We start from the raw sequence: 25,250 nt of genomic DNA, 5'->3' as shown, positions 1-25,250 counted from the left end.
AAGTGGGGGTGGGTCTCTTTTTACAGGAAGTGGGGGTGGGTCTCTTTTTACAGAAAGTAAGGGTGGGTCTCTTTTTACAGGAAGTGGGGGTGGGTCTCTTTTTACAGGAAGTGGGGGTGGGTCTCTTTTTACAGGAAGTGGGGGTGGGTCTCTTTTTACAGGAAGTGGGGGTGGGTCTCTTTTTACAGAAAGTAAGGGTGGGTCTCTTTTTACAGGAAGTGGGGGTGGGTCTCTTTTTACAGGAAGTGGGGGTGGGTCTCTTTTTACAGGAAGTGGGGGTGGGTCTCTTTTTACAGGATGTGGGGGTGGGTCTCTTTCTTTACAGGAAGTGGGGGTGGGTCTCTTTCATTCTACAGGAAGTGAGGGTGAGCCTGTTCTACAGGAAGTGGGAGTGGGTTTCTGTCTACAGGAAGTGGGGGTGGGACTATCTCTATAGAAAGGGTAAGTTTCTTTCTGTCTACAGAAAGTGCAGGTACATTTGTCTACAGGAAGTGGTTGCTGGGTCTCTTTCTCTCTACAGGAAGTGGGGGTGGGTCTATTTCTTTGTACACTAAGTAAGGGTAGATCTCAATCTGTCTAAAGGAAGTGCAGGTGGGTCTCTACAGGAAGTGGGGTTGAGTTTCATTCTACAGGAAGTGGGGGCGGGCCTTTTTCCCTCCACTGGAAGTGGGGGCGGGTCTTTTTCCCTCCACTGGAAGTGGGGGCGGGTCTTTTTACCTCCACTGGAAGTGGGGGCGGGTCTTTTTACCTCCACTGGAAGTGGGGGCGGGTCTTTTTCCCTCCACTGGAAGTGGGGGCGGGTCTTTTTCCCTCCACTGGAAGTGGGGGCGGGTCTTTTTCCCTCCACTGGAAGTGGGGGCGGGTCTTTTTCCCTCCACTGGAAGTGGGGGCGGGTCTTTCTACAGGAAGTGGGGGCGGTTTTTTTTCTGTCTTCAGGAAGTGGGGGCGGGTTTCTTTCTGTCTGCAGGAAGTGGGGGCGGGTTTCTTTCTGTCTGCAGGAAGTGGGGGCGGGTTTCTTTCTGTCTGCAGGAAGTGGGGGCGGGTTTCTTTCTGTCTGCAGGAAGTGGGGGTGGGTCGCTTTCGCTCTCTATAGGAAGCGGGAGTCAATCTCTATCTTTCTACAGGAAGTTGGAGTCAGTCTCTATGTCTCTGTACAGGAAGTGGGGGGTCGGCCTTTGTCTCTGTACAGAAAATGGGGCTGGTCCTTCTAGTTACAGGAAATGGAGCTAGATTTTGTATCTCTATCTTTCAGGTTACAATTTATATACAGGAATTGCTTACCTTTCTATTTTCAGATCAGGGCAAGTAAGCCATTGGAACTTAGAAGTAGCACTGTATGGTGGGAGGGGAAACTAAAGTTCTAGTACCTATAATGCTGGCAGAAAGCTGTTGTACAAGAACCTCCCACTCAGAAGCAGTGGATGACAAATTACAAAGCATAATAAGTGGGACAATTCCAAGACATTTTAGATGTCTGTTTGCAACAAAAACAGTTTTACCTTGAGTTATTGAATGAAGGTAGCAAGACTGTGCTTTTCTACAAGTCTTGTGTAGAATGACAGGTACGAGCTAAAATAAGAAAATACTCTCCTTCTCCTTTAAGTTGATTGCAAACCTTGTGCACTGACCGAGCATTTGTGTGTTGGGGGAGTCGGGAGAGACAATGGTCAGCCGAATGATTGTTCAACCGCCTGCTATGTAATGACCAGATTAAGACTTTGCTCCGATTGTATCATCTGTGAACGATCCTTTATTACATTGTTTAATTTTTGGTAAAATCTACTTGAATGATTAGCATGTGAATACTGGCTACAGGTAAACTCTGTATGGATTTTTAAAGGGATCATGTCGGCACGCTCCTTGATAAACAAAAAAAGGACACCTTTTTCACTTTTAGCTGGCAGCTATGAGAAATCTAGCCTTAAAGCCAAATGCAAATCAGCCTGAAGGTGCATTAGGGGCATGTCAATGCACTTGAAATTAGCAGTCCCAGTGCACTTGTAGCCTGATTGTCATATTACTTCTATGCTACATTTCTCATAGTGTCACACACAGATTTTTTACAAATTTTGCCAACTGTCATGGCGTTGTCAGGTTCTGTTCACACTACAGATTCTGACACTCCGCTCAATAACTTCTCTGTTGTCTGATCAATGCAGGCAGACTCGGGCGTCGACATGCAGAGTGATAATTCATAGGCAGGCAAGAGTTAATCTGTGCTAGTCTGCTTGTTAGTCTCCTTTGGTCACATGTTGTAGGGAAGCCAATCACATATGCTCTCCTCCGATTTATGCTGGCTAGATCTTTCCATCTATGCCAGCTATAGTTTATCTTAGGTGTTGTGATCCAGACTATCGGGTGGTTGTTATCCTTATTGCTTTCTGTGGTTGTGGAGTTAACCCTTGTTGAATTTTTGTTGTTACTTTCCTGCTTTTGCTTTTCTCCTGAGTCACTCTTTGTTTATTCCTTTTGTGTGTGCAGTGTGTCAGAGTTTTGGTTTTCCCTTGTCTGTCTTTATCTGTTTTTTAAATCAAAAAGGTCCATAGAGCCTCTGTTAGGAGTCTCGACACAGGAAATAGCCAGATATCCCTCCGGAAAGGACCGAGCCAAGGAGTGGCTCTTTTTAGGAGACGACCATAACCACCATATTAAGTGGGCCTTTTAGTCAATATACAACTCTTTGACAAGTTTAATGATATGACAAGGGAAATACCAAGGCCAGGTATCCATCCACAGACAGCTGTTTCGGGGTATTGCCGCTCATCAGTGTTGAGTAGGATTCTGGCCAGGTGGGAGCAATGCCTGGTAGACCAACAAAACAATCACTGATCTCGAGGAGACCAGTTTTCCTGTTTTCCATCACACTCCTGCCCTTCCTTCCTTGGTGGGAGGGGGTATCGAAGTAGTTCTGGTGAGGAGGATAGCCAGTAACGGGACTCAGGCATCACCACCATCAGGAGCAACCCTGAGATTATGATAGACTAGGGTTCCCTAGTGTGGGACAGCATAGGAGTCCTTGTTCCCCGCTATCCTAATAGTCACCTCATGACAAATGAGATCTGTTTAGTGCCATAATACTGCTTCCATTAGTAACAACATGCTGACAGGTTCCTTTAGACCTCTGGATGCAAACAAGAATGGTTTTATTCACTAGCAACAAGCAGTAATCTTGATCACTTAGTTAGAAAACGGCAAAAATTTTAATTTAACGGTCACCAAAATGGTACAACCCCCTATGATGTGAGTACCTTAGATACTAATAACCGAAAAATAGGCCGCACATTCGCCCCATGCTTTAGCGGTATAATTATATAGGGAGTGAAATGGACCTTATGAAATGCGATGTATTGTTCCTTTGACATCAAAGTTGTACAGAGAAATGACGTGGTACAGCATAATATGTCAGTCCTACCTTTCAGGGGACTAAAAAAGCTGGGTTACAGCCCCCATTGCGCCATATTGTTGTAGTCGGATTTCTCCTTAGCCTTAAATTCCAGAATAGAATAAGAACGAGGTATTTTATGGCGGCCATGCTTTTTAGAAATACATTGTAGTTACCGGTTTGCTGCTTTTTGGTGCCATTGAATGGCAGATGCATTTACCTGCGCCGGTCTTGTAGCGTTCAGATGAGCAGGAATTTGCTTTTTTGTGGCACTTTTAATAATTATTGTTCCTTTTTGTTTTAGGTTTTGCTCGTCTTGGATACACAGACTCAGGAGACTTTTATTTTAAAAGTAAGTATCTGTAGAAGGCGGTGGAGCTTCGTCCTACGACTACGATGGGTCTTAAGGATAGATGCCCTGGTTTAAAGGGCCATGTGCTGTGGAGAAGTTCCCTTTAAAGGGGTTGTCCACTACTTTTACATTGATGGGGGTATCCTTAGATATCCTCAGAATAGATCATCAATGTCTGATAGTCTGACACCCCGCACCCCTGCCGATCAGCTGTTCTCGGTTTCGGTGGTGGCAGCCGGAAATGCTCAGTTCTGGAGCTACTCCATCTTCTGGTAGTGGCTGCGACCGGGTACTGCACATCAACCTACTATTGATCTGAATGGGAGGCAGATGTGCAGTACCCAGCCGCGGTCACTATCAAAAGATGGAGCAGCTCCAGAACTGAACATTTCCAGGCATCATCACCAAGAACAGCTGATCAGTGGGGTGCGGGGTGACATTGATGACGTCTCCTAAGGATAGGCCATCATTGTAAAAGTAGTGGACAACCCCTTTAATAAACTTCTATAAACCTATCCGAAAAGTATCGCTGTTTGAGCTGGCAGAAAACCACTCGCGCTTCGATTTTCACCTTGGAAGTCAATCCATGTCTTACCAGATTGGCCATTATATTTGATTAGCCATGCTTTTCCCCTCCGATGGCTTTTTCTGAGGATAACCGCTGATGGCCAGGTGCAATTAGAGAAACCAAACTTACGGTGGTCAGCAAATAATGGCAAGGATAGCTTCGGTTCCGATTTATGAGACCATCTTTTAACCTCCAAGTCTTAATTAGTCACAGACTGGTATCACTCGTCAAGTATGGACTGCAATGTCCGGACCGCCTGCCGGTCATTCACATGTATAAGCGTGTTGACTTTAGGTTAGGAGACCTGTGGCCAGTCTGTACTGGGACCTGTGAGAAGACCAATACTATTAAAGACTCCTGATAGTTGGAGGTTATCAATCACAGTAATATTATCTGTCATAAAGGGAGGGAGGAAACTATAGCATAAAGCCGTACGTAGGATGGCTCCCTAAGTCGCCTCGTTGTCCCAAACTATAGCATAAAGCCGTAGGCCGGATGGCTCCTTAAGTCGCCTCATTGTCCCACACTATAGCATAAAGCTATACACAGGATGGCTCCTTAAGTTGCCTTGTTGTGCCAAGCTATAGCATAAAGCCGTATGCCTCCTTAAGTTGCCTCGTCGTCCCAAACTATAGCATAAAGCCATACACAGGATGGCTCCTTAAGTTTCCTTGTTGTCCCAACCTATAGCATAAAGCCGTATGGCTCCTTAAGTTGCCTTGTTGTTCCAAACTATAGCATAAAGCCGTATGCCGAATGGCTCCTTAAGTCACCTCGTCCCAAACTATAGCATAAAGCCGTACGCAGGATGGCTCCTTAAGTCGCCTCGTTGTCCCAAACTATAGCATAAAGCTGTAAGCAGGATGGCTCCTTAAGTCGCCTCCTTGTCCCAAACTGTAGCATAAAGCCGTATACTGGATGGCTCCTTAAGTCGCTTCATTGTCCCAAACTATAGTATAAAGCCGTATACCGGATGGCTCCTTAAGTCGCCTCGTCGTCCCAAACTATAGCATAAAACGGTATACAACATGGCTCCTTAAGTCGCCTTGTCGTCCCAAACTATAGCATAAAGCCGTATACAACAGGGCTCCTTAAGTCGCCTCGTCGTCCCGAACTATAGCATAAAGCTGTAAGCAGGATGGCTCCTTAAGTCGCCTCATCGACCTCTGTGTACGCAGAAAATAATGCCCGTGAAGAGAGGTCAGCAGCAGAGTACACAAAGTGTCACTCTGATGACTTAGTTTCAGAGTGAGATACTAATAAAAACGTTGACCCGTGTAATTGATTTTAATGGTAGCTTTGTGCCATCTTCTGTTCTCTGGATACCTGCCAGATGCCATCAGCCGAGCCTCAGGGGATGGAAGGACACGGAGGAGCAGATGAGCTGCCTCTGTACAGCCCACAGTCGCACGGACAGATTAGTTTGGTTGATAAACATAAAGCACAGCAGGATCCAAAGGAAGCTCAGGGTACAACTGACCTTTCTGTTCTCTGTCAGGGTCTGAGGAAAAGCAGCGAGGAGTCCGGGAGCAGAAAGACTATCATTCCCCGCTGCGTACCCAACATGGTCTGTCTGCACAAGTACATCATCTCGGAGGAGTCTGTATTCCTGGTGCTGCAGCACGCCGAAGGTCGGTCACTGTATCAAAGACGTTTGCAAATACAGCGCTTAGCTAGGACTCGGAGGTCGCGCAGATCGCCCGCGCTCATGTGGTGGGCAGCCATTTATCACACTCAGCGGCGCAGGCCTCGCCAAGAATACATAAGATACAAGAGCATGCATTATATTACAAAGGCTCCGGTATAATTGTACAGGGATTCTCCTTCTAGTTTCTGCTTTTGTATAAAAAATAGCACCACGCCTGTCCACAGGTTGTGTAGGGTATTGCGGTTACACTCCGAAGGGCTATCCCATCTCGTCAAATGATGACGTTAATATCAATTTATGATCCACCCTGACCCCGAAAATGCACTAGAGTGCATTCTTCTTTTTTTTTGCCACTTTCCAGGTAAAGACTTGAAGGGGACCTATCACTTCACCAGTTCTTTGTCACCTTTTTTATCAGGATCTGGGGGATTTTAGGCTTCGGACTCGTGACAATCACGTAGTCACTTGTGTTAAAACCCAATTAAAAGGATCTGAGCTGCAATACCAGATGCAACCTGTGGGTCGGCGTGGCGCTGTGTCTCGATTTTAAAAAAATAAAAATGTTTTTCCAATCCTAGACAGCCAGTACCGTTAAAAAACAATTTTTTAGATGGCACCTTTTAGGGTATGTGCACACTGTATATTTTTCAATGCAGATTTTGATGCGTTTTTTTTAGAGAAATCTGCACCAAAATCTGCAAAGTCTGAGATTTCTTGCTTTTTTCCTTGCAAAGTTGGTGCAGACAAAAATTGCGGCATGTCAATTGTTGGGGTGCTTTTTCTAGCCCTTCCAGCCATTGACTTTAAAAAAAAAAAAAAAAAAAAAAAAAAGCACCAAAACCACATGCGGTTTTCCGTGCGTTTTTTTTTTTTTTTTTTGCCAGAATGTGTGAATTTCTTCACCAAGTCTGCAGCGTGTGCACATACCCTTATTAATAAAATGATGATCTTAAGGTTTCCAACTGCTGAGACTCCCATCTGTCAGCTTCTCAGGGTTAATGCAGCAGCAAGTGTTAATTTTCCCTATAGCGCCATCACAGGAGAAAGGAAGCATTGCACTGCGGCCATTGAGAAACAAACTGTTCTTGCAATGCACACACGACATCCTCCAAAAGTGAGAGACGCTCGGTGTGACCGTCCTCCGATCTGGTTAATTGAGGAGAGTTCTGAGTCTCCTTCTACTGATATTTGCAATTTACATTTCTGAAGAAAGCCCCTGTGTGCCACAGAAGAGTGACCACTGGTAGCCCAGATGCCATGTCTCTAATATCCGCTCCTGTGGCCTACGTTGTAAGGAAGATCATGAGACTTCCATAATGTTCTATTATCAAAAGAGGGTTAATTAACCCTCTGGCAGTGATGGTGACTGTAACTGGTTGCAGTCAGACGTGCCTCCAGCCTGTGTGACAGTGTCTGACTGCAACCAATCACAGACCCTGTCTGCGGGTCAGTATCTTGGTATAAAAATAAATAAAAAAAACAATTGTCGTAAGGTCCCCCATATTATATCAGCAGTGATAAAGTCCACGGCTACAGGCTGCAGCCCCCCAGCCGTGCACTTATTTTGGCTGTTTATCAAAATAGGAGGGACTGTGTGCGACTTTTTTTTTTTTTTTTTATTAATATTTAAATAAATAATTTAAAAAAACTGGCGTGCTGTCCCCCCCAATTTTGATACACAGTCATGATAGAGCCTGACAGTTGGGGGCTGGTATTCTCAGGCTGGGGAGACCCATGCTTATTGGGCCCCCCAAGCCTAAAAATAGCAGCTGCCCAGGATTGTCACATCCATTAGATGCAACAAGCCTGGCACTCTACCCAGCTCTTCTCGATTGCTCTGGTGTGGTGACAATTGGGGTAATGAGAGGTTAATATCTAGAAATGAGCGAACCTTTGGAGGTTTGGTTCGTCAGGTACAGTCGAAGCTTAGATAAGGTTCGGTATGTGACCCTAACTTGAACCGATGTATTTTTTGCACTTTGACTATGCGGGGTGCAGTCGGGCCTCTTAATACGGCCGTGCATAGTGGAATTTCTGTCCCTTACGTGCTGCAGTGAGTAGTGTCCGAGTAACCCGCCTAATCTAATAGTAAGGGCGTGGTAATAGGTTGCTGGCTGGACACCATGCGCATACAAGTGTGAACAGTGCCCTATGCGCGCCACTAGTGTGCAATTTACCTTGCACCTGTGAAGTGTCCATCATGTTGAGAGGCTTGTCTGCATCCTGTTTGTGCATTAGATGTGTTGGCCTGGGCTAACTGGACTGGTTGCCCTTTTTTGCTGTGAGTACGTTGCACATGGCTGAGCATCACTTATACCCAAGCACAGCGCTGCTCGCTTAAGTGGATTGCACTTGTACCTCACTCGAACTTCGAACCCAAATCTTGTTTTTTTTGGAAGTCGGTTTCCAAACCCGAACCTAAGGTCCGCTCATCTCTATTAGTGACAGCTGTGAGCTGTTATTAAGTTCTAGATTAGTAATGGGAGGCGTCTATGAGATCCCCCCCCCATTAATAATCTGTAAGTGAAAGTAAATAAACACAAACACCGAAAAAATCTTTATTTTAAATAAAAGACAAAAATCACCCTCTTTCACCTCTTTATAAACCCCCAAAATACCCCTGCAGGTCCGATGTAATCCACCCGAGGTCCCATGACAATTTCAGCTCTGCTACATCTGAAACTCACAGTAAGCGCCATAGAACATGACTGCCGCTGTGAGCTGCAGGCAGAGACTGAGTGAGATACGTGATCAGCTGTGAAGTCACTCCGATAAGTTGCGGTCCTAGCTGCAGGTTCCCACGATCCTCCACCTGTGACCATAGCTACACTGACCTCAGGTGGAGGTCCGTGGGAAGCTGGTGCTGTGACTGCAACTTAACTGAGTAATGCCACTGCTGATCACGCGGCTCATTCATTCTCTGCCTGAACCTCACAGCAGGCGGTCATAGCAGGGGCACATATATAAGATTATCTCAGCACAGGAACACTTTTTTGAAACGCCTCCAATTGTAGAAGTTATTATTATTCCAAGATCTATTGATTAAAATGAAATTTGTTAGTGGGAAAACCCCCTTTAATATCTGATGTTACAGGGACCGCTCTAACACGGAGTATGTGGAAATTCTATTTATTCCAGAAGTGTAGTTCCAGCAAGAATGATGAGATACAAACCGCACAATCTATTATTTTTATTTTTTCACAAGTCTTTGCCAAGTCCTTCCATTCCCCGTTAAGAGTTCCACTGCTGGAATAAAAAGAAACTACCAAATTCCCAGCAGACTTCATTAGTATGTCGTCGTCTTCTTTTTTTTAACAAGAGGAGTTTGAGCCTAACATTTTAACATTCAACATTAATCCCGCAATATTACTGCTAACAATACAGCCAGTGGCGACACATATGGACACAAAGCAGAAATCCACTCGTACGCGCAGTAAAAGTGCTTGTGATGTCCCTTTTTGTGTTGCGATTCCCCTCCACGTGTGCGGAGCAGGTGGCAAATGAAATGTAATTGTCACACCTGGATGATGATGACTCACTTAGAAGAGCTGCCGCGGACTTCACCCTTTCACTGCTGAAATTTCCTTGGTATGACAACGTGGAGCGAGGCCGAGGTGGTCCACAAAGTCTTACATTACCTACAGTTAGGTCCAGAAATATTTGGACAGTGACACAAGTTTTGTTATTTTAGCTGTTTACAAAAACATGTTCAGAAATACAATTGTATATATAATATGGGCTGAAAGTGCACACTCCCAGCTGCAATATGAGAGTTTTCACATCCAAATCGGAGAAAGGGTTTAGGAATCATAGCTCTGTAATGCATAGCCTCCTCTTTTTCAAGGGACCAAAAGTAATTGGACAAGGGACTCTAAGGGCTGCAATTAACTCTGAAGGCGTCTCCCTCGTTAACCTGTAATCAATGAAGTAGTTAAAAGGTCTGGGGTTGATTACAGGTGTGTGGTTTTGCATTTGGAAGCTGTTGCTGTGACCAGACAACATGCGGTCTAAGGAACTCTCAATTGAGGTGAAGCAGAACATCCTGAGGCTGAAAAAAAATAAAAAATCCATCAGAGAGATAGCAGACATGCTTGGAGTAGCAAAATCAACAGTCGGGTACATTCTGAGAAAAAAGGAATTGACTGGTGAGCTTGGGAACTCAAAAAGGCCTGGGCGTCCACGGATGACAACAGTAGTGGATGATCGCCGCATACTTTCTTTGGTGAAGAAGAACCCGTTCACAACATCAACTGAAGTCCAGAACACTCTCAGTGAAGTAGGTGTATCTGTCTCTAAGTCAACAGTAAAGAGAAGACTCCATGAAAGTAAATACAAAGGGTTCACATCTAGATGCAAACCATTCATCAATTCCAAAAATAGACAGGCCAGAGTTAAATTTGCTGAAAAACACCTCATGAAGCCAGCTCAGTTCTGGAAAAGTATTCTATGGACAGATGAGACAAAGATCAACCTGTACCAGAATGATGGGAAGAAAAAAGTTTGGAGAAGAAAGGAAACGGCACATGATCCAAGGCACACCACATCCTCTGTAAAACATGGTGGAGGCAACGTGATGGCATGGGCATGCATGGCTTTCAATGGCACTGGGTCACTTGTGTTTATTGATGACATAACAGCAGACAAGAGTAGCCGGATGAATTCTGAAGTGTACCGGGATATACTTTCAGCCCAGATTCAGCCAAATGCCGCAAAGTTGATCGGACGGCGCTTCATAGTACAGATGGACAATGACCCCAAGCATACAGCCAAAGCTACCCAGGAGTTCATGAGTGCAAATAAGTGGAACATTCTGCAATGGCCAAGTCAATCACCAGATCTTAACCCAATTGAGCATGCATTTCACTTGCTCAAATCCAGACTTAAGACGGAAAGACCCACAAACAAGCAAGACCTGAAGGCTGCGGCTGTAAAGGCCTGGCAAAGCATTAAGAAGGAGGAAACCCAGCGTTTGGTGATGTCCATGGGTTCCAGACTTAAGGCAGTGATTGCCTCTAAAGGATTCGCAACAAAATATTGAAAACAAAAATATTTTGTTTGGGTTTGGTTTATTTGTCCAATTACTTTTGACCTCCTAAAATGTGGAGTGTTTGTAAAGAAATGTGTACAATTCCTACAATTTCTATCAGATATTTTTGTTCAAACCTTCAAATTAAACGTTACAATCTGCACTTGAATTCTGTTGTAGAGGTTTCATTTCAAATCCAATGTGGTGGCATGCAGAGCCCAACTCGCGAAAATTGTGTCACTGTCCAAATATTTCTGGATCTAACTGTAATGTTTACATCCACATAGTACACAGATGTCTATCGCATGTACGGTATATGTTTTTAGATGCCTCCAAGCCGCAATCTAAAGATGCATTACGAGGCCGATCGTTTCTGGCCAACACTTGTACTTACCATTACAAGGACCATTTTGGCCAAATCGTATGGTACCTTGAAAGTCAAGCCATGATGCTACCTCTGTGTATGTGTGTCCAGCTCCTCTCATACGTAGTATTGTGCTGACGTATTGGATCCACAGGCGGTGCAAGGACTCCGGATTGGAATCTGATAACAACATCCCTTCCCAAAAAATGGATAGCCCACCACTGGAACGCCAAAAATGTTATTAAAAAATGGTGATGTTCTAGTTAATCCATACATTACAAATGAAAATCCACATTATTAAAAACAGGACACCCTGCCAAAACTATCATTAGCCTATAAATTTCTGATCAGTGCGTTATGACCGTTTGAAACGCATAGGATATTTTTGGCAGGATGTTGTTACAAGGAGATTTTTGTAGGCATCGCCAACTGTCATGGCGACGTCAGGATCTGTGGAGACTCCACATTCTGGCACTCTACTAACTTCTCTGATATATGTGATCAGCGCAGAGGGACTCTGGCATCGGCCCACAGACTTATGCAGGCTAGCAAGAGTTAATGTCTGATGGGCTGCTTGTAAGTCTCTTTGATCACATGCTTTTTGAGAGCCAGTCATGTTCGCTCCCCTCCTATATGCTGGCTGGACTAGTTCATTAATGCCAGCTATAGCTTACTGGTGAGGTGTTTTGATCCAGACTTACTGGTGGTTGCTGTGAGCGGTTGTGGTGTTAACCCTTGTTGTCACCTTTCTGCTCTTGCTTTACTTCTTAGTCTCTTACTGTTTATTTCTGTGAGTTTCCAAGTGTGTCTGAGTTTTGGTTTTAAACTGTCTGTCTTAATCTGTTATAATAATAATAATATTTATTCATTTATATAGCGCTATTAATTCCACAGCGCTTTACATACATTGGCAACACTGTCCCCATTGGGGCTCGCAATCTAAATTCCCTATCAGTATGTTTTTGGAGTGAGGGAGAAAACCCACGCAAACACGGGGAGAACATACAAACACCTTGCAGATGTTCTCCTTAGTGGGGCTAGAACCCAGGACCTCAGCACTGCAAGGCTGCAGTGCTAACCACTGAGCCACAGTGCCATCACACCTACCCTTCCTTCCCTAGGGGGAAAGGTAACAGATTAGTTCTAGTCAAAAGAATAGACAGGCACAGAACTCTGGCATCTCCACCATTAGGACTAACCATCAGATTAGGGATAGCCTATGGTCCCCCAGTGTGAGGTGGCCCCGTCTCTCGCTATCATGCAGCCACATCTTGACAAATGTTATTTTTGTATGGATTGAATAAAGTATCACTCGTTTTAATAACATTTATGGGGCGTTTAAGTGCTGGACTATCTATTTTTGGGGGGGATCTAACATTGTACCTTTACCTAATCCAGTCTGTTGCAAACTAAAATGAGGTGGAAACTCTTTGGATACTGCCATTTACCCGGGACTATCACAATGAAGTTTGGACTTTTCCAAGTCATGATCCTCGAAATAAACCAACCGTGGTTGATAGCAATACGATGCATTGAGTTCCAAACCAGTAGGGTAAGCAGGGCTGCCGGAATAAAAGGATCCATTGGGTGTAGCAGTCAAGAATGAGCTGATGGATAATGGTCTTGGGGTTGTTTTTTCGTGGTCTGAATCTGGTTACACGTTTTGACCAATGAGTAATCAATCTTTTCGCAACATCTTCCAAAACATTTTCTTGCCCTTTGCGGAGTTGAAGACCTTGGTTAGGACTATTAATCCCATTGCAAATCAAAAAGGTCCGTGAAGCGTCTCTTAGGAGTCTCGACATGGAAAATAGCCAGATATTCCTCCGGGAAGGACCTTGCCAAGGAGTGGCTCTTTTTAAGAGACCACCATAACCACCATATTAAGTGGCCCTTTTAGTCAATATCCAGCTCTTGACGAGTTTAAAGATATGACAAGGAAAAAACCAAGGCCAGGTATCCATCCACAGACAGCTGTTTCGGGGTATTGCCCCTCATCAGTGTGGAGTAGGATTCTGGCTAGGTGGGAGCAATGCCTAGTAGACCAGCAAGACCAAACAATCACTGATCTCGGGGACACCAGCCAGAGAAAACACTGCCGGCAGCCTTTCGTGGTCTGAATCTGGTTACACGTTTTGACCAATGAGTAATCTTTTCGCAACATCTTCCTAAGCATTTTCTTGACCTTTGCGGAGATCCAGAATTTGGTTAGGGCTATTAATCCCATTGGGCACTCTTCGTACACAACCACTTCTGGCCAAATTGTGACAAATTTGTGCTTCCATGTTCTAAAATCACGTTGTAAGAAGACTGAAGACCCAACCTGAGCCAACGATGCCAGTGGTCGTGGAGGCCGAAGTTCAGTGAATACATACAAAGGCGGGGATCTCTTCATCTTCTCATGTCTCACGTTGATCGTCCCATTAAATTTTTTTCATAAAAGAAAGATGGAGATTATATTTCCAGGTCAGCATTTGTGCCTGTATAAAAAAGCAGCCTTCTATATTGGGAGATGTCTTTTGTCTGGGACAGATACTTTTAAATATTTTTTTCTTTGATCCGGCACCCTATGGTTCCAAAAATGTGTCCAGTCCAGAGCGTGTCAAAAATAGTTTCAGACTTTTGTTTTAATCTGAAATCGTCTGAATCTCGCAGGAATATAATAAAATGTCGGAAATACTGATATGGGGGAATTTTTTTTTTAAGAATTTGAATCCGTATTTGTGGTTTAAATTGCAGAAAACCAAATCAATTTCCCCCAATCGCCTAAATTATTTATTCTCCAATTAAACCCAGATTTTGTGCCAATTTGTTTTTGTTTTTTTAATCCAATTTTATTTTTTGATTATTGATTTTTTTTTTCTTTTTTTAATTTCATACAATTTTAGTGTGGTCATCAGGCTTGATTACGCCTTAGCAGCAGTTAGAGAAATAGATCCCCATTTGATTTAAGACTGGCATTTTCCAAGGAGCGCCCGTGTAGGGTGTGCCGAGTTTATTAAATGTGTCTTTAATTTGGCACTTCTGTGCGCTTCCACCAAAGATGTACAGCATGGGCTGGCAGGAATACGTTTCTACAATAGTTTATGCCATCTTACGGGTGTACGTTTTGATAAATTTGTTGAGAGTGATTGGCCATGCGCTGTCCTCACCGAGCCGCCTCCATTTTTCGAAACTTTGGAGCTGCTGTTTGTGACTAGCAGAAAACAAACCCACCAACAGTCGCCACATTTTTGAGTTGCGTGAAAAGTTCTGTAACATTTTAACAGTTTTATGCTGGAATTCTGGAAAATAAAACTGTGATTTGGGACCGTACGTTTCAGTAGCCACATGGACCAAATACAGCAACAGTATCAAGATGTTGATTGATATCTATGGTTCCTTTTTTTTTTTTTTCTCTTTCTATCTATTTCTTTCTTTCTCTTTCTATCCCTTTCTCTCCCTTTCTTTCTCTCTCGCGCTTTCTCTCTCGCGCTTTCTCTCTCGCGCTTTCTCTCTCGCGCTTTCACTCTCGCGCTTTCTCTATTTATCTTTCTCTCTCGCTCGCTCTCTCGATCTCTTGCTCTTTCTCTATTTCTCTTGCTCTCGCGCTCTTGCTCTCGCGCTCTTTCTCTCGCGCTCTTGCTCTTTCTCTCGCGCTCTTGCTCTTTCTCTCGCGCTCTTGCTCTCTCTCGCGCTCTTGCTCTTTCTCTTGCGCTCTTGCTCTTTCTCTCGCGCTCTTGCTCTTTCTCTCGCGCTCTTGCTCTTTCTCTCGCGCTCTTGCTCTTTCTCTCGCGCTCTTGCTCTTTCTCTCGCGCTCTTGCTCTTTCTCTCGCGCTCTTGCTCTTTCTCTCGCGCTCTTGCTCTTTCTCTCGCGCTCTTGCTCTTTCTCTCGCGCTCTTGCTCTTTCCCTCGCGCTCTTGCTCTTTCGCTCGCGCTCTTGCTCTCGCGCTCTTGCTCTCGCGCTCTTGCTCTCGCGCTCTTGCTCTTTCTCTCGCGCTCTTGCTCTTTCTCTCGCGCTCTTGCTCTTTCTCTCGCGCTCTTGCTCTTTCTCTCGCTCTTGCTCTTTCTCTCGCGCTCTTGCTCTTTCTCTCGCGCTCTTGCTCTTTCTCTCGCGCTCTTGCTCTTTCCCTCGCGCTCTTGCTCTTTCCCTCGCGCTCTTGCTCTTTCCCTCGCGCTCTTGCTCTTTCCCTCGCGCTCTTGCTCTTTCCCTCGCGCTCTTGCTCTTTCTCTCGCGCTCTTGCTCTTTCTCTCGCGCTCTTGCTCTTTCTCTCGCGCTCTTGCTCTTTCTCTCGCGCTCTTGCTCTTTCTCTCGCGCTCTTGCTCTTTCTCTCGCGCTCTTGCTCTTTCTCTCGCGCTCTTGCTCTTTCTCTCGCGCTCTTGCTCTTTCTCTCGCGCTCTTGCTCTTTCTCTCGCGCTCTTGCTCTTTCTCTCGCGCTCTTGCTCTTTCTCTCGCGCTCTTGCTCTTGCTCTTTCTCTCGCGCTCTTGCTCATTCTCTCGCGCTCTTGCTCATTCTCTCGCGCTCTTGCTCATTCTCTCGCGCTCTTGCTCATTCTCTCGCGCTCTTGCTCTTTCTCTCGCGCTCTTGCTCTTTCTCTCGCGCTCTTGCTCTCTCTCGCGCTCTTGCTCTTTCTCTCGCTCTCTTGCTCTTTCTCTCGTGCTCTTGCTCTTTCGCGCTCTTTCTCTTTCCCTCGCGCTCTTGCTCTTTCCCTCGCGCTCTTGCTCTCTCTCGCGCTCTTGCTCTTTCCCTCGCGCTCTTGCTCTTTCTCTCGCGCTCTTGCTCTTTCTCTCGCGCTCTTGCTCTTTCCCTCGCGCTCTTGCTCTTTCCCTCGCGCTCTTGCTCTTTCCCTCGCGCTCTTGCTCTTTCCCTCGCGCTCTTGCTCTTTCCCTCGCGCTCTTGCTCTTTCCCTCGCGCTCTTGCTCTTTCCCTCGCGCTCTTGCTCTTTCCCTCGCGCTCTTGCTCTTTCTCTCGCGCTCTTGCTCTTTCTCTCGCGCTCTTGCTCTTTCTCTCGCGCTCTTGCTCTTTCTCTCGCGCTCTTGCTCTTTCTCTCGCGCTCTTGCTCTTTGTCTCGCGCTCTTGCTCTTTGTCTCGCGCTCTTGCTCTTTGTCTCGCGCTCTTGCTCTTTGTCTCGCGCTCTTGCTCTTTGTCTCGCGCTCTTGCTCTTTGTCTCGCGCTCTTGCTCTTTGTCTCGCGCTCTTGCTCTTTGTCTCGCGCTCTTGCTCTTTGTCTCGCGCTCTTGCTCTTTGTCTCGCGCTCTTGCTCTTTGTCTCGCGCTCTTGCTCTTTGTCTCGCGCTCTTGCTCTTTGTCTCGCGCTCTTGCTCTTTGTCTCGCGCTCTTGCTCTTTGTCTCGCGCTCTTGCTCTTTGTCTCGCGCTCTTGCTCTTTGTCTCGCGCTCTTGCTCTTTGTCTCGCGCTCTTGCTCTTTGTCTCGCGCTCTTGCTCTTTGTCTCGCGCTCTTGCTCTTTGTCTCGCGCTCTTGCTCTTGCTCTTTCTCTCGCGCTCTTGCTCATTCTCTCGCGCTCTTGCTCTTTCTCTCGCGCTCTTGCTCTCTCTCGCGCTCTTGCTCTTTCTCTCGCGCTCTTGCTCTTTCTCTCGCTCTCTTGCTCTTTCTCTCGCTCTCTTGCTCTTTCTCTCGTGCTCTTGCTCTTTCGCGCTCTTTCTCTTTCCCTCGCGCTCTTGCTCTTTCCCTCGCGCTCTTGCTCTTTCCCTCGCGCTCTTGCTCTTTCCCTCGCGCTCTTGCTCTTTCTCTCGCGCTCTTGCTCTTTCTCTCGCGCTCTTGCTCTTTCTCTCGCGCTCTTGCTCTTTCCCTCGCGCTCTTGCTCTTTCCCTCGCGCTCTTGCTCTTTCCCTCGCGCTCTTGCTCTTTCCCTCGCGCTCTTGCTCTTTCCCTCGCGCTCTTGCTCTTTCCCTCGCGCTCTTGCTCTTTCTCTCGCGCTCTTGCTCTTTCTCTCGCGCTCTTGCTCTTTCTCTCGCGCTCTTGCTCTTTCTCTCGCGCTCTTGCTCTTTCTCTCGCGCTCTTGCTCTTTGTCTCGCGCTCTTGCTCTTTGTCTCGCGCTCTTGCTCTTTGTCTCGCGCTCTTGCTCTTTGTCTCGCGCTCTTGCTCTTTGTCTCGCGCTCTTGCTCTTTGTCTCGCGCGCTTGCTCTTTGTCTCGCGCTCTTGCTCTTTGTCTCGCGCTCTTGCTCTTTGTCTCGCGCTCTTGCTCTTTGTCTCGCGCTCTTGCTCTTTGTCTCGCGCTCTTGCTCTTTGTCTCGCGCTCTTGCTCTTTGTCTCGCGCTCTTGCTCTTTGTCTCGCGCTCTTGCTCTTTGTCTCGCGCTCTTGCTCTTTGTCTCGCGCTCTTGCTCTTTGTCTCGCGCTCTTGCTCTTTGTCTCGCGCTCTTGCTCTTTTGTCTCGCGCGCTTGCTCTTTTGTCTCGCGCGCTTGCTCTTTCCCTCGCGCTCTTGCTCTTTCCCTCGCGCTCTTGCTCTTTCCCTCGCGCTCTTGCTCTTTCTCTCGCGCTCTTGCTCTTTCTCTCGCGCTCTTGCTCTTTCCCTCGCGCTCTTGCTCTTTCCCTCGCGCTCTTGCTCTTTCCCTCGCGCTCTTGCTCTTTCCCTCGCGCTCTTGCTCTTTCCCTCGCGCTCTTGCTCTTTCCCTCGCGCTCTTGCTCTTTCTGTCGCGCTCTTGCTCTTTCTCTCGCGCTCTTGCTCTTTCTCTCGCGCTCTTGCTCTTTCTCTCGCGCTCTTGCTCTTTCTCTCGCGCTCTTGCTCTTTCTCTCGCGCTCTTGCTCTTTGTCTCGCGCTCTTGCTCTTTGTCTCGCGCTCTTGCTCTTTGTCTCGCGCTCTTGCTCTTTGTCTCGCGCTCTTGCTCTTTGTCTCGCGCTCTTGCTCTTTGTCTCGCGCTCTTGCTCTTTGTCTCGCGCTCTTGCTCTTTGTCTCGCGCTCTTGCTCTTTGTCTCGCGCTCTTGCTCTTTGTCTCGCGCTCTTGCTCTTTGTCTCGCGCTCTTGCTCTTTGTCTCGCGCTCTTGCTCTTTGTCTCGCGCTCTTGCTCTTTGTCTCGCGCTCTTGCTCTTTGTCTCGCGCTCTTGCTCTTTGTCTCGCGCTCTTGCTCTTTGTCTCGCGCTCTTGCTCTTTGTCTCGCGCTCTTGCTCTTTGTCTCGCGCGCTTGCTCTTTTGTCTCGCGCGCTTGCTCTTTTGTCTCGCGCGCTTGCTCTTTTGTCTCGCGCGCTTGCTCTTTTGTCTCGCGCGCTTGCTCTTTGTCTCGCGCGCTTGCTCTTTGTCTCGCGCGCTTGCTCTTTGTCTCGCGCGCTTGCTCTTTCTCTCGCGCGCTTGCTCTTTCTCTCGCGCGCTTGCTCTTTCTCTCGCGCTCTTTCTCTCACTTCAATACACACAAACAAATTAACATGTACAGTGCCTACAAGTAGTATTCAACCCCCTGCAGATTTAGCAGGTTTACACATTCGGAATTAACTTGGCATTGTGACATTTGGACTGTAGATCAGCCTGGAAGTGTGAAATGCACTGCAGCAAAAAAGAATGTTATTTCTTTTATTTATTTTTTTTTTTTTTTAAATTGTGAAAAGTTTATTCAGAGGGTCATTTATTATTCAACCCCTCAAACCACCAGAATTCTGTTTGGTTCCCCTAAAGTATTAAGAAGTATTTCAGGCACAAAGAACAATGAGCTTCACATGTTTGGATTAATTATCTCTTTTTCCAGCCTTTTCTGACTAATTAAGACCCTCCCCAAACTTGTGAACAGCACTCATACTTGGTCAACATGGGAAAGACAAAGGAGCATTCCAAGGCCATCAGAGACAAGATCGTGGAGGGTCACAAGGCTGGCAAGGGGTACAAAACCCTTTCCAAGGAGTTGGGCCTACCTGTCTCCACTGTTGGGAGCATCATCCGGAAGTGGAAGGCTTATGAAACTACTGTTAGCCTTCCACGGCCTGGACAGCCTTTGAAAGTTTCCACCTGTGCCGAGGCCAGGCTTGTCCGAAGAGTCAAGGCTAACCCAAGGACAACAAGGAAGGAGCTCCGGGAAGATCTCATGGCAGTGGGGACATTGGTTTCAGTCAATACCATAAGTAACGTACTCCACCGCAATGGTCTCCGTTCCAGACGAGCCCGTAAGGTACCTTTACTTTCAAAGCGTCATGTCAAGGCTCGTCTACAGTTTGCTCATGATCACTTGGAGGACTGAGACAGACTGGTTCAAGGTTCTCTGGTCTGATGAGACCAAGATCGAGATCGTTGGTGCCAACCACACACGTGACGTTTGGAGACTTGATGGCACTGCATACGACCCCAAGAATACCATCACTACAGTCAAGCATGGTGGTGGCAGCATCATGCTGTGGGGCTGTTTCTCAGCCAAGGGGCCTGGCCATCTGGTCCGCATCCATGGGAAGATGGATAGCACGGCCTACCTTGAGATTTTGGCCAAGAACCTCCGCTCCTCCATCAAGGATCTTAAGATGGGTCATCATTTCATCTTCCAACAAGACAACGACCCAAAGCACACAGCCAAGAAAACCAAGGCCTGGTTCAAGAGGGAAAAAATCAAGGTGTTGCAGTGGCCTAGTCAGTCTCCTGACCTTAACCCAATTGAAAACTTGTGGAAGGAGCTCAAGATTAAAGTCCACATGAGACACCCAAAGAACCTAGATAACTTGGAGAAGATCTGCATGGAGGAGTGGGCCAAGATAACTCCAGAGACCTGTGCCGGCCTGATCAGGTCTTATAAAAGACGATTATTAGCTGTAATTGCAAACAAGGGTTATTCCACAAAATATTAAACCTAGGGGTTGAATAATAATTGACCCACACTTTTATGTTGAAAATTTATTAAAATTTAACTGAGCAACATAACTTGTTGGTTTGTAAGATTTATGCATCTGTTAATAAATCCTGCTCTTGATTGAAGTTTGCAGGCTCTAACTTATTTGCATCTTATCAAACCTGCTAAATCTGCAGGGGGTTGAATACTACTTGTAGGCACTGTATGTAACAAAACATGTTATTGAAATAATTTTTTAGAGAAATACTTAATTTTCTGGAAGAAGTTCAAGGGTGTCAACATTTTCGACCATAACAATATTTGAAGTGTTTTGTTTTTTTAAATACAGAATCCTCTCCAAAATCCGCATAATAAAAACCCCATTATTCAGTGAATATTTGAAGAGATTTTTTTAAATGCAGAATCCTCTCCAAAATCCACATAGAAAAAAAATAAATAAAATTCAGTGAATACACTCTGAAATAAAAACGCGTGTAGATAATTTCTACTCCTCTTCCTTTCCATAGGGGTCGCGCCCACGTTGAATCTGCAGCATTTTCTTTTTACGGAGCCTCGTTTTCCGATATATTTGTAGCAATTACAAAAACATTTAGCCCTTCAGCACTATAGCAGCATTACAAAGTCTCCATGACCTTAAAGTGTCCTCCCTGCTTTGATTTAATTTGGATCCGTAACTGGGCACTGTCGGACATTGTAATTCATTTGTGCCAGGAACCTAACGCTTTTTTTTTTTTTTTTTTTTGAGAAAGGATTACAGTAAAAAAAAGATTTAACAAAGTTTTGTTTTTTGTTTTTTTTTGCCGGACAAATAAAAAAAATAAAACCCCTTGCTGTTCGGAAGCTCATTTTTCGCCTGTCCTATATCTATTACAAAATCCATCTATTCAAATATAGCACCAATAAGATTCCTGGCATTGGCCGGTGTTGTATTTGGAATTGATTGCGGCTTGGCAGTAGTCGCCCTGCTTTGTGCGTAATTAATGCCAAACTGTGATTATGGGCACAGGCAAATAACGCCAGTTTAAAGATACTGTTATATGTTCCAGTCCATTGATGACTTTCTTTCTTTTTTTTTTTTCCCCTTTAATGTTATTCTTCGCCAGAAACTCTACGTAGTTTAGATGTTAATTGATGAGTAAAGTACATGCTCAATCCTTATTTTTTTTTTTTATCCTTTATTTTATTTTATTTTTCCTTTTTTTTTAATCTTAGATGTCCAAAATACCCCCAAAACTTTGTATACAACTTTGTAATAGGTTTAAGGATGAAAGGACCCCCCGACAAGGTTGCTTTGATAGCCACTACGTCAAGTTGACGAATGTCCATCTGGTTTTCATAAAAACTTTTGCAACTTTTACTTTTTCCATTCTCTGTAACGTATTGCTGCTTAATGAGTTAACTGAGAATGTGTCAGTAAGTTGGTTAGTATCAATAGGTGTGTATATGTAATGTTTGCAGTTTTCAACTGAACAGTAATCAATAGATATAAGTTGGAGCCCCTGAGGAAGAAAATGAAGAGTGAAACATAACAACCTATTTTCTCTTTTGATGTAATATTACAGACCTAATAAAACATGGTCAACTTTGCTTGATCTAATTTGACATGTAAGATGAAGCTAATGGGACTTTGCACTTCTAAGAGTCTTGATCATTAGGGGTCTCTTTTCAGCAGAACAGTAATAAGTAGATATTAGTTGGGACTCCAGAGGAAGAAAATGAGGGGTGAAACACCACAACCTATTTTCTCTTTTGATGTAATATTACAGACCTAATAAAACATGATAAACTTTGCTTGAACTAGCTTGACATGGAAGTTAAAGCTAATGGGATTTGGTGCTTCCAAGAGTCTTGATCAATTGGGTCTAAGCTCAACGGAACAGTAATCCGTAGGAATTAGTGGGGCCCCTGAGGAGGAAAAAGAGGAGTAAAACATCTCAACCTATTTTCTCTTCTATTGTAATATTACAGACCTAATAAAACATGAAACTTTGCTTGAACTAGCTTATCATGGAGGTGCCAAGTTCCATTAGCTTTAACTTGCATGTCAACCTAGTTCATGTTTCATTAGAGCTGTAATATTACATCAAAAGAGAAAATAGGTTGTGGTGTTTCACTCTTCTTTTTCCTCCTCAGGGACCCAACTAATAACTACTAATTTCTGTTCCATTCAGCTAAGACCGCTAATGATCAAGACTCCTGGAAGTTGGAAGTGCCAAGTCCCATTAGCTTCAACTTACATGAATCTTGGTCATTAGGGGTCTAAGCTCAATGCAACAGTAATCAGTAAATATTAGTTGGGGCCCCTGAGGAGGAAATAAAGAGTGAAACACCACAACCTATTTTCTCTTTTGATGTAATAATGCAGACCTAATAAAACATGGTCAACTTTGCTTGAGCTAGCTTGATATGTAAGATAAAGCTAATGGGACTTAGCACTTCCAAAAGTCTTGATCATTAGGGGTCTAAGCTCAGCGGAAGAGTAATCAGTAGATATTACTTGGGGCTCCAGAGGAAGAAAATGAGGGGTGAAACAGCACAACCTATTTTCTCTTCTGATATAATATTACAGACCTAATAAAACATGATAAACTTTGCTTGAACTAGCTTGACATGGAAGTTAAATCTAATGGGATTTGATGCTTCTAAGAGTCTTGATCTATGGTGTCTAAGCTCAACGGAACAGTAATCTGTAGAAATTAGAAAATGAGGAGTGAAACACCATAAATTATTTTCTTTTCTGATGTAATATTGCAGACCTAATTAGACATGAAACTTTGCTTGAACTAGCTTGACATTTAAGTCCCAAGTCCCATTAACTTCAACTTACAAGAGTTTTGATCATTAGGGGGTCTAAGCTCAATGGAACAGTAATCATTAGATATGAGTTGGGGCCCCTGAGGAGGAAACTGAGTCGTGAAACACCCCTTCTGATGTAATATTACAGATCTAATAAAACATGATAAACTTTGCTTGAACTAGCTTGACATGTAACTTAAAGCTCATGGAACTTGGCACTTCCAAGAGTCTTGATCATTAGGGGTTTATGCTCAACTGAACAGTAATCCATAGATATTAGTTGGGGCCCCTGAGGAGGAAAATGAGGAGTGAAACACCACAACCTATTTTCTCTTCTGATGTAATATTACAGATCTAATAAAACATGATAAACTTTGAACTAGGTTGACATGTAAGTTAAAGCTAATGGGATTTGGCACTTCCAAAAGTCCTAATCAATGGGGGTCTAAGATCAACTGAACAGCAAATAGTAGATATTACTTGGGGCCCGTGAAGAGGAAAATGAAGAGTGAAACATCGCAACCTATTTTCTCTTTTTGTGTTATATTTCAGACCTAATAAAACATAATAAACTTTGCTTGACGTGTAAGGTAAAGCTAATGGGACTTGGCACTTCCAAGAGTCTTGATCAATGAGAATGTAAGATCATGGACCCCACCATATGACCATTAAAGGGGGTTCTCCAAGATTTCAACCTTTGTAGCCTATGCTAAGGATAACTCATTAATGCTTGATCTGTGGGGGTCTCACCTCAAGCGCCTTCACTGATCAGTATAATGAATAGGCCACAATGTTACTGAAGGCACTCACCCGCTTAGGTTAGTTTACCTGCAGCTTGGTCGTACTCAAGTGAATGCAGCCAGCTGCGGTACCAGGCACCGGAACTTCATTTAATGAGCCATTATAAAAAAAATCCCACCAATCAATCACTCAATCAATCACTCAATCAATCCCACCAATCAACCATCCAGAGGGTTGGTCTTCAATCATAAGGTCTCCTTTAATGTGGGTAAAACAATGGAGCACCTTAAAGGCAATCTGTCAGCAGGTTTTTGCTATATAAACTGAGGGCAGCATAATATTGGGGCAGAGAACCCGATTCCAGCGATGTATCACTTACTGGACTGCTTGGTGCAGTTTTGATAAAATCCCTAATGTAGCAAAGCTTAGAATGCTGAGCTGTGTATAACCCCACCCACATCACTGATTGTCAACCTCATGTGTACACTGTACATTGTCAGCAAGCTGTCACAGCAGTGGGGGCGGGCTTACACAGATTAGCCTGTTTGTCGTGCACGTGAGACTTAGTCCAGCACTGATAATCTCCTGCTGATAAATCACTGATTGTATTTAAACTTTCCACCTGATAGTACCTATCGAAACGCGTTGTGGCATGAAAATAAACTTCTCAAGCTTTTTAAGCGAGAGTTCCTCATCCTTCATCTTTAGCGCACCGTCGGACCGTGTAATACCTCCAGTTATGTATTTAAACTATAGCACACAGCTTAATAAGTGACATATCGATGGAATCGGGGTCTCTTGCTTTATATCAAATTATACAGCAAAAACCTGCTGACCCATTCCCTTTAAGTTGGTCATACAGCTTAAATAGCTGTTGATTGACCCCAGCCATCTTTCCCAACTTACAGGAATGCTCAGCTTGGCCCAACGATCCTGTGTTCTCTAATGGAGACCAGATAGGTGATGTCTGAAGACCCCCTGTACATATAAGATAGATTATCTACTGTGTGCCGGAGACTTTTTACAGTTCTCCGGCACAGATCTATGAGGCCTCTTCTTTTCTTGGCTTGTTACCTGCAGTGTGGGTCAGTTAACGCGTCGTATTATCATCCATTGTTGTTGTTTTGTGTTGTTTTTTATCTTAATGTTATATATTCAAGTGTTGTTTTGGTTTTCATGCCTCATATATACAAACAGTATAATTTAAAAAATGTAATCTCAGGATAACACATTCCGAAAATGAAGCCACCACACTGGTAAATGAGGTACTAAGTGTATGCGTGTAATGATCGTTTTCATTACTGTGCTAGCAATAAGGCATATGTGCAATCTCTGCTATTTGCATATGAGTAATCACGTTTAATTTCAGTGTTTTGTTTTGATTGCAGGTGGGAAATTATGGTCCTACTTAAGTAAGTTTTTAAGCAGGAGCACAGAAGGAAGCTTCGACGTCCCACTGGCTAAAAGTTCTCAGTCCAATGAAGAGCTTCTCAAAAACCTAGCTCCGTGTCCAAGAAATAGCGTGGAGTCTAGGACGAGCAGTGGCGGAAACAGGCTTTCAGTCCAACCCCTACAAAATAGCCTTACACTAAGTTCTCAGGATGATAGCAGCACTC

The 25,250-nt window shown here is 44.7% G+C and overlaps 1 protein-coding gene across 1 annotated transcript in view; it reads left to right on the top strand.

Annotated features, from left to right (window-relative positions):
* RPS6KC1 (ribosomal protein S6 kinase C1) overlaps positions 1 to 25,250 on the top strand; it is a 204,936-nt gene that overhangs the window by 142,379 nt on the left and 37,307 nt on the right. The window contains exons 10-12 of the mRNA XM_075339143.1: positions 3,687 to 3,734; positions 5,801 to 5,933; positions 25,023 to 25,250. The exon at positions 25,023 to 25,250 is cut by the window's right edge and continues 1,236 nt beyond it. Of these exons, the coding sequence (XP_075195258.1) occupies positions 3,687 to 3,734; positions 5,801 to 5,933; positions 25,023 to 25,250 (409 nt within the window). The remainder of the gene's footprint in view (positions 1 to 3,686; positions 3,735 to 5,800; positions 5,934 to 25,022) is intronic.

The sequence above is a fragment of the Anomaloglossus baeobatrachus genome, chromosome 3 (genome assembly GCF_048569485.1).
Source record: "Anomaloglossus baeobatrachus isolate aAnoBae1 chromosome 3, aAnoBae1.hap1, whole genome shotgun sequence".
NCBI lineage: Eukaryota > Metazoa > Chordata > Amphibia > Anura > Aromobatidae > Anomaloglossus > Anomaloglossus baeobatrachus.
This window is presented reverse-complemented; position numbering and strand designations above follow the sequence as displayed.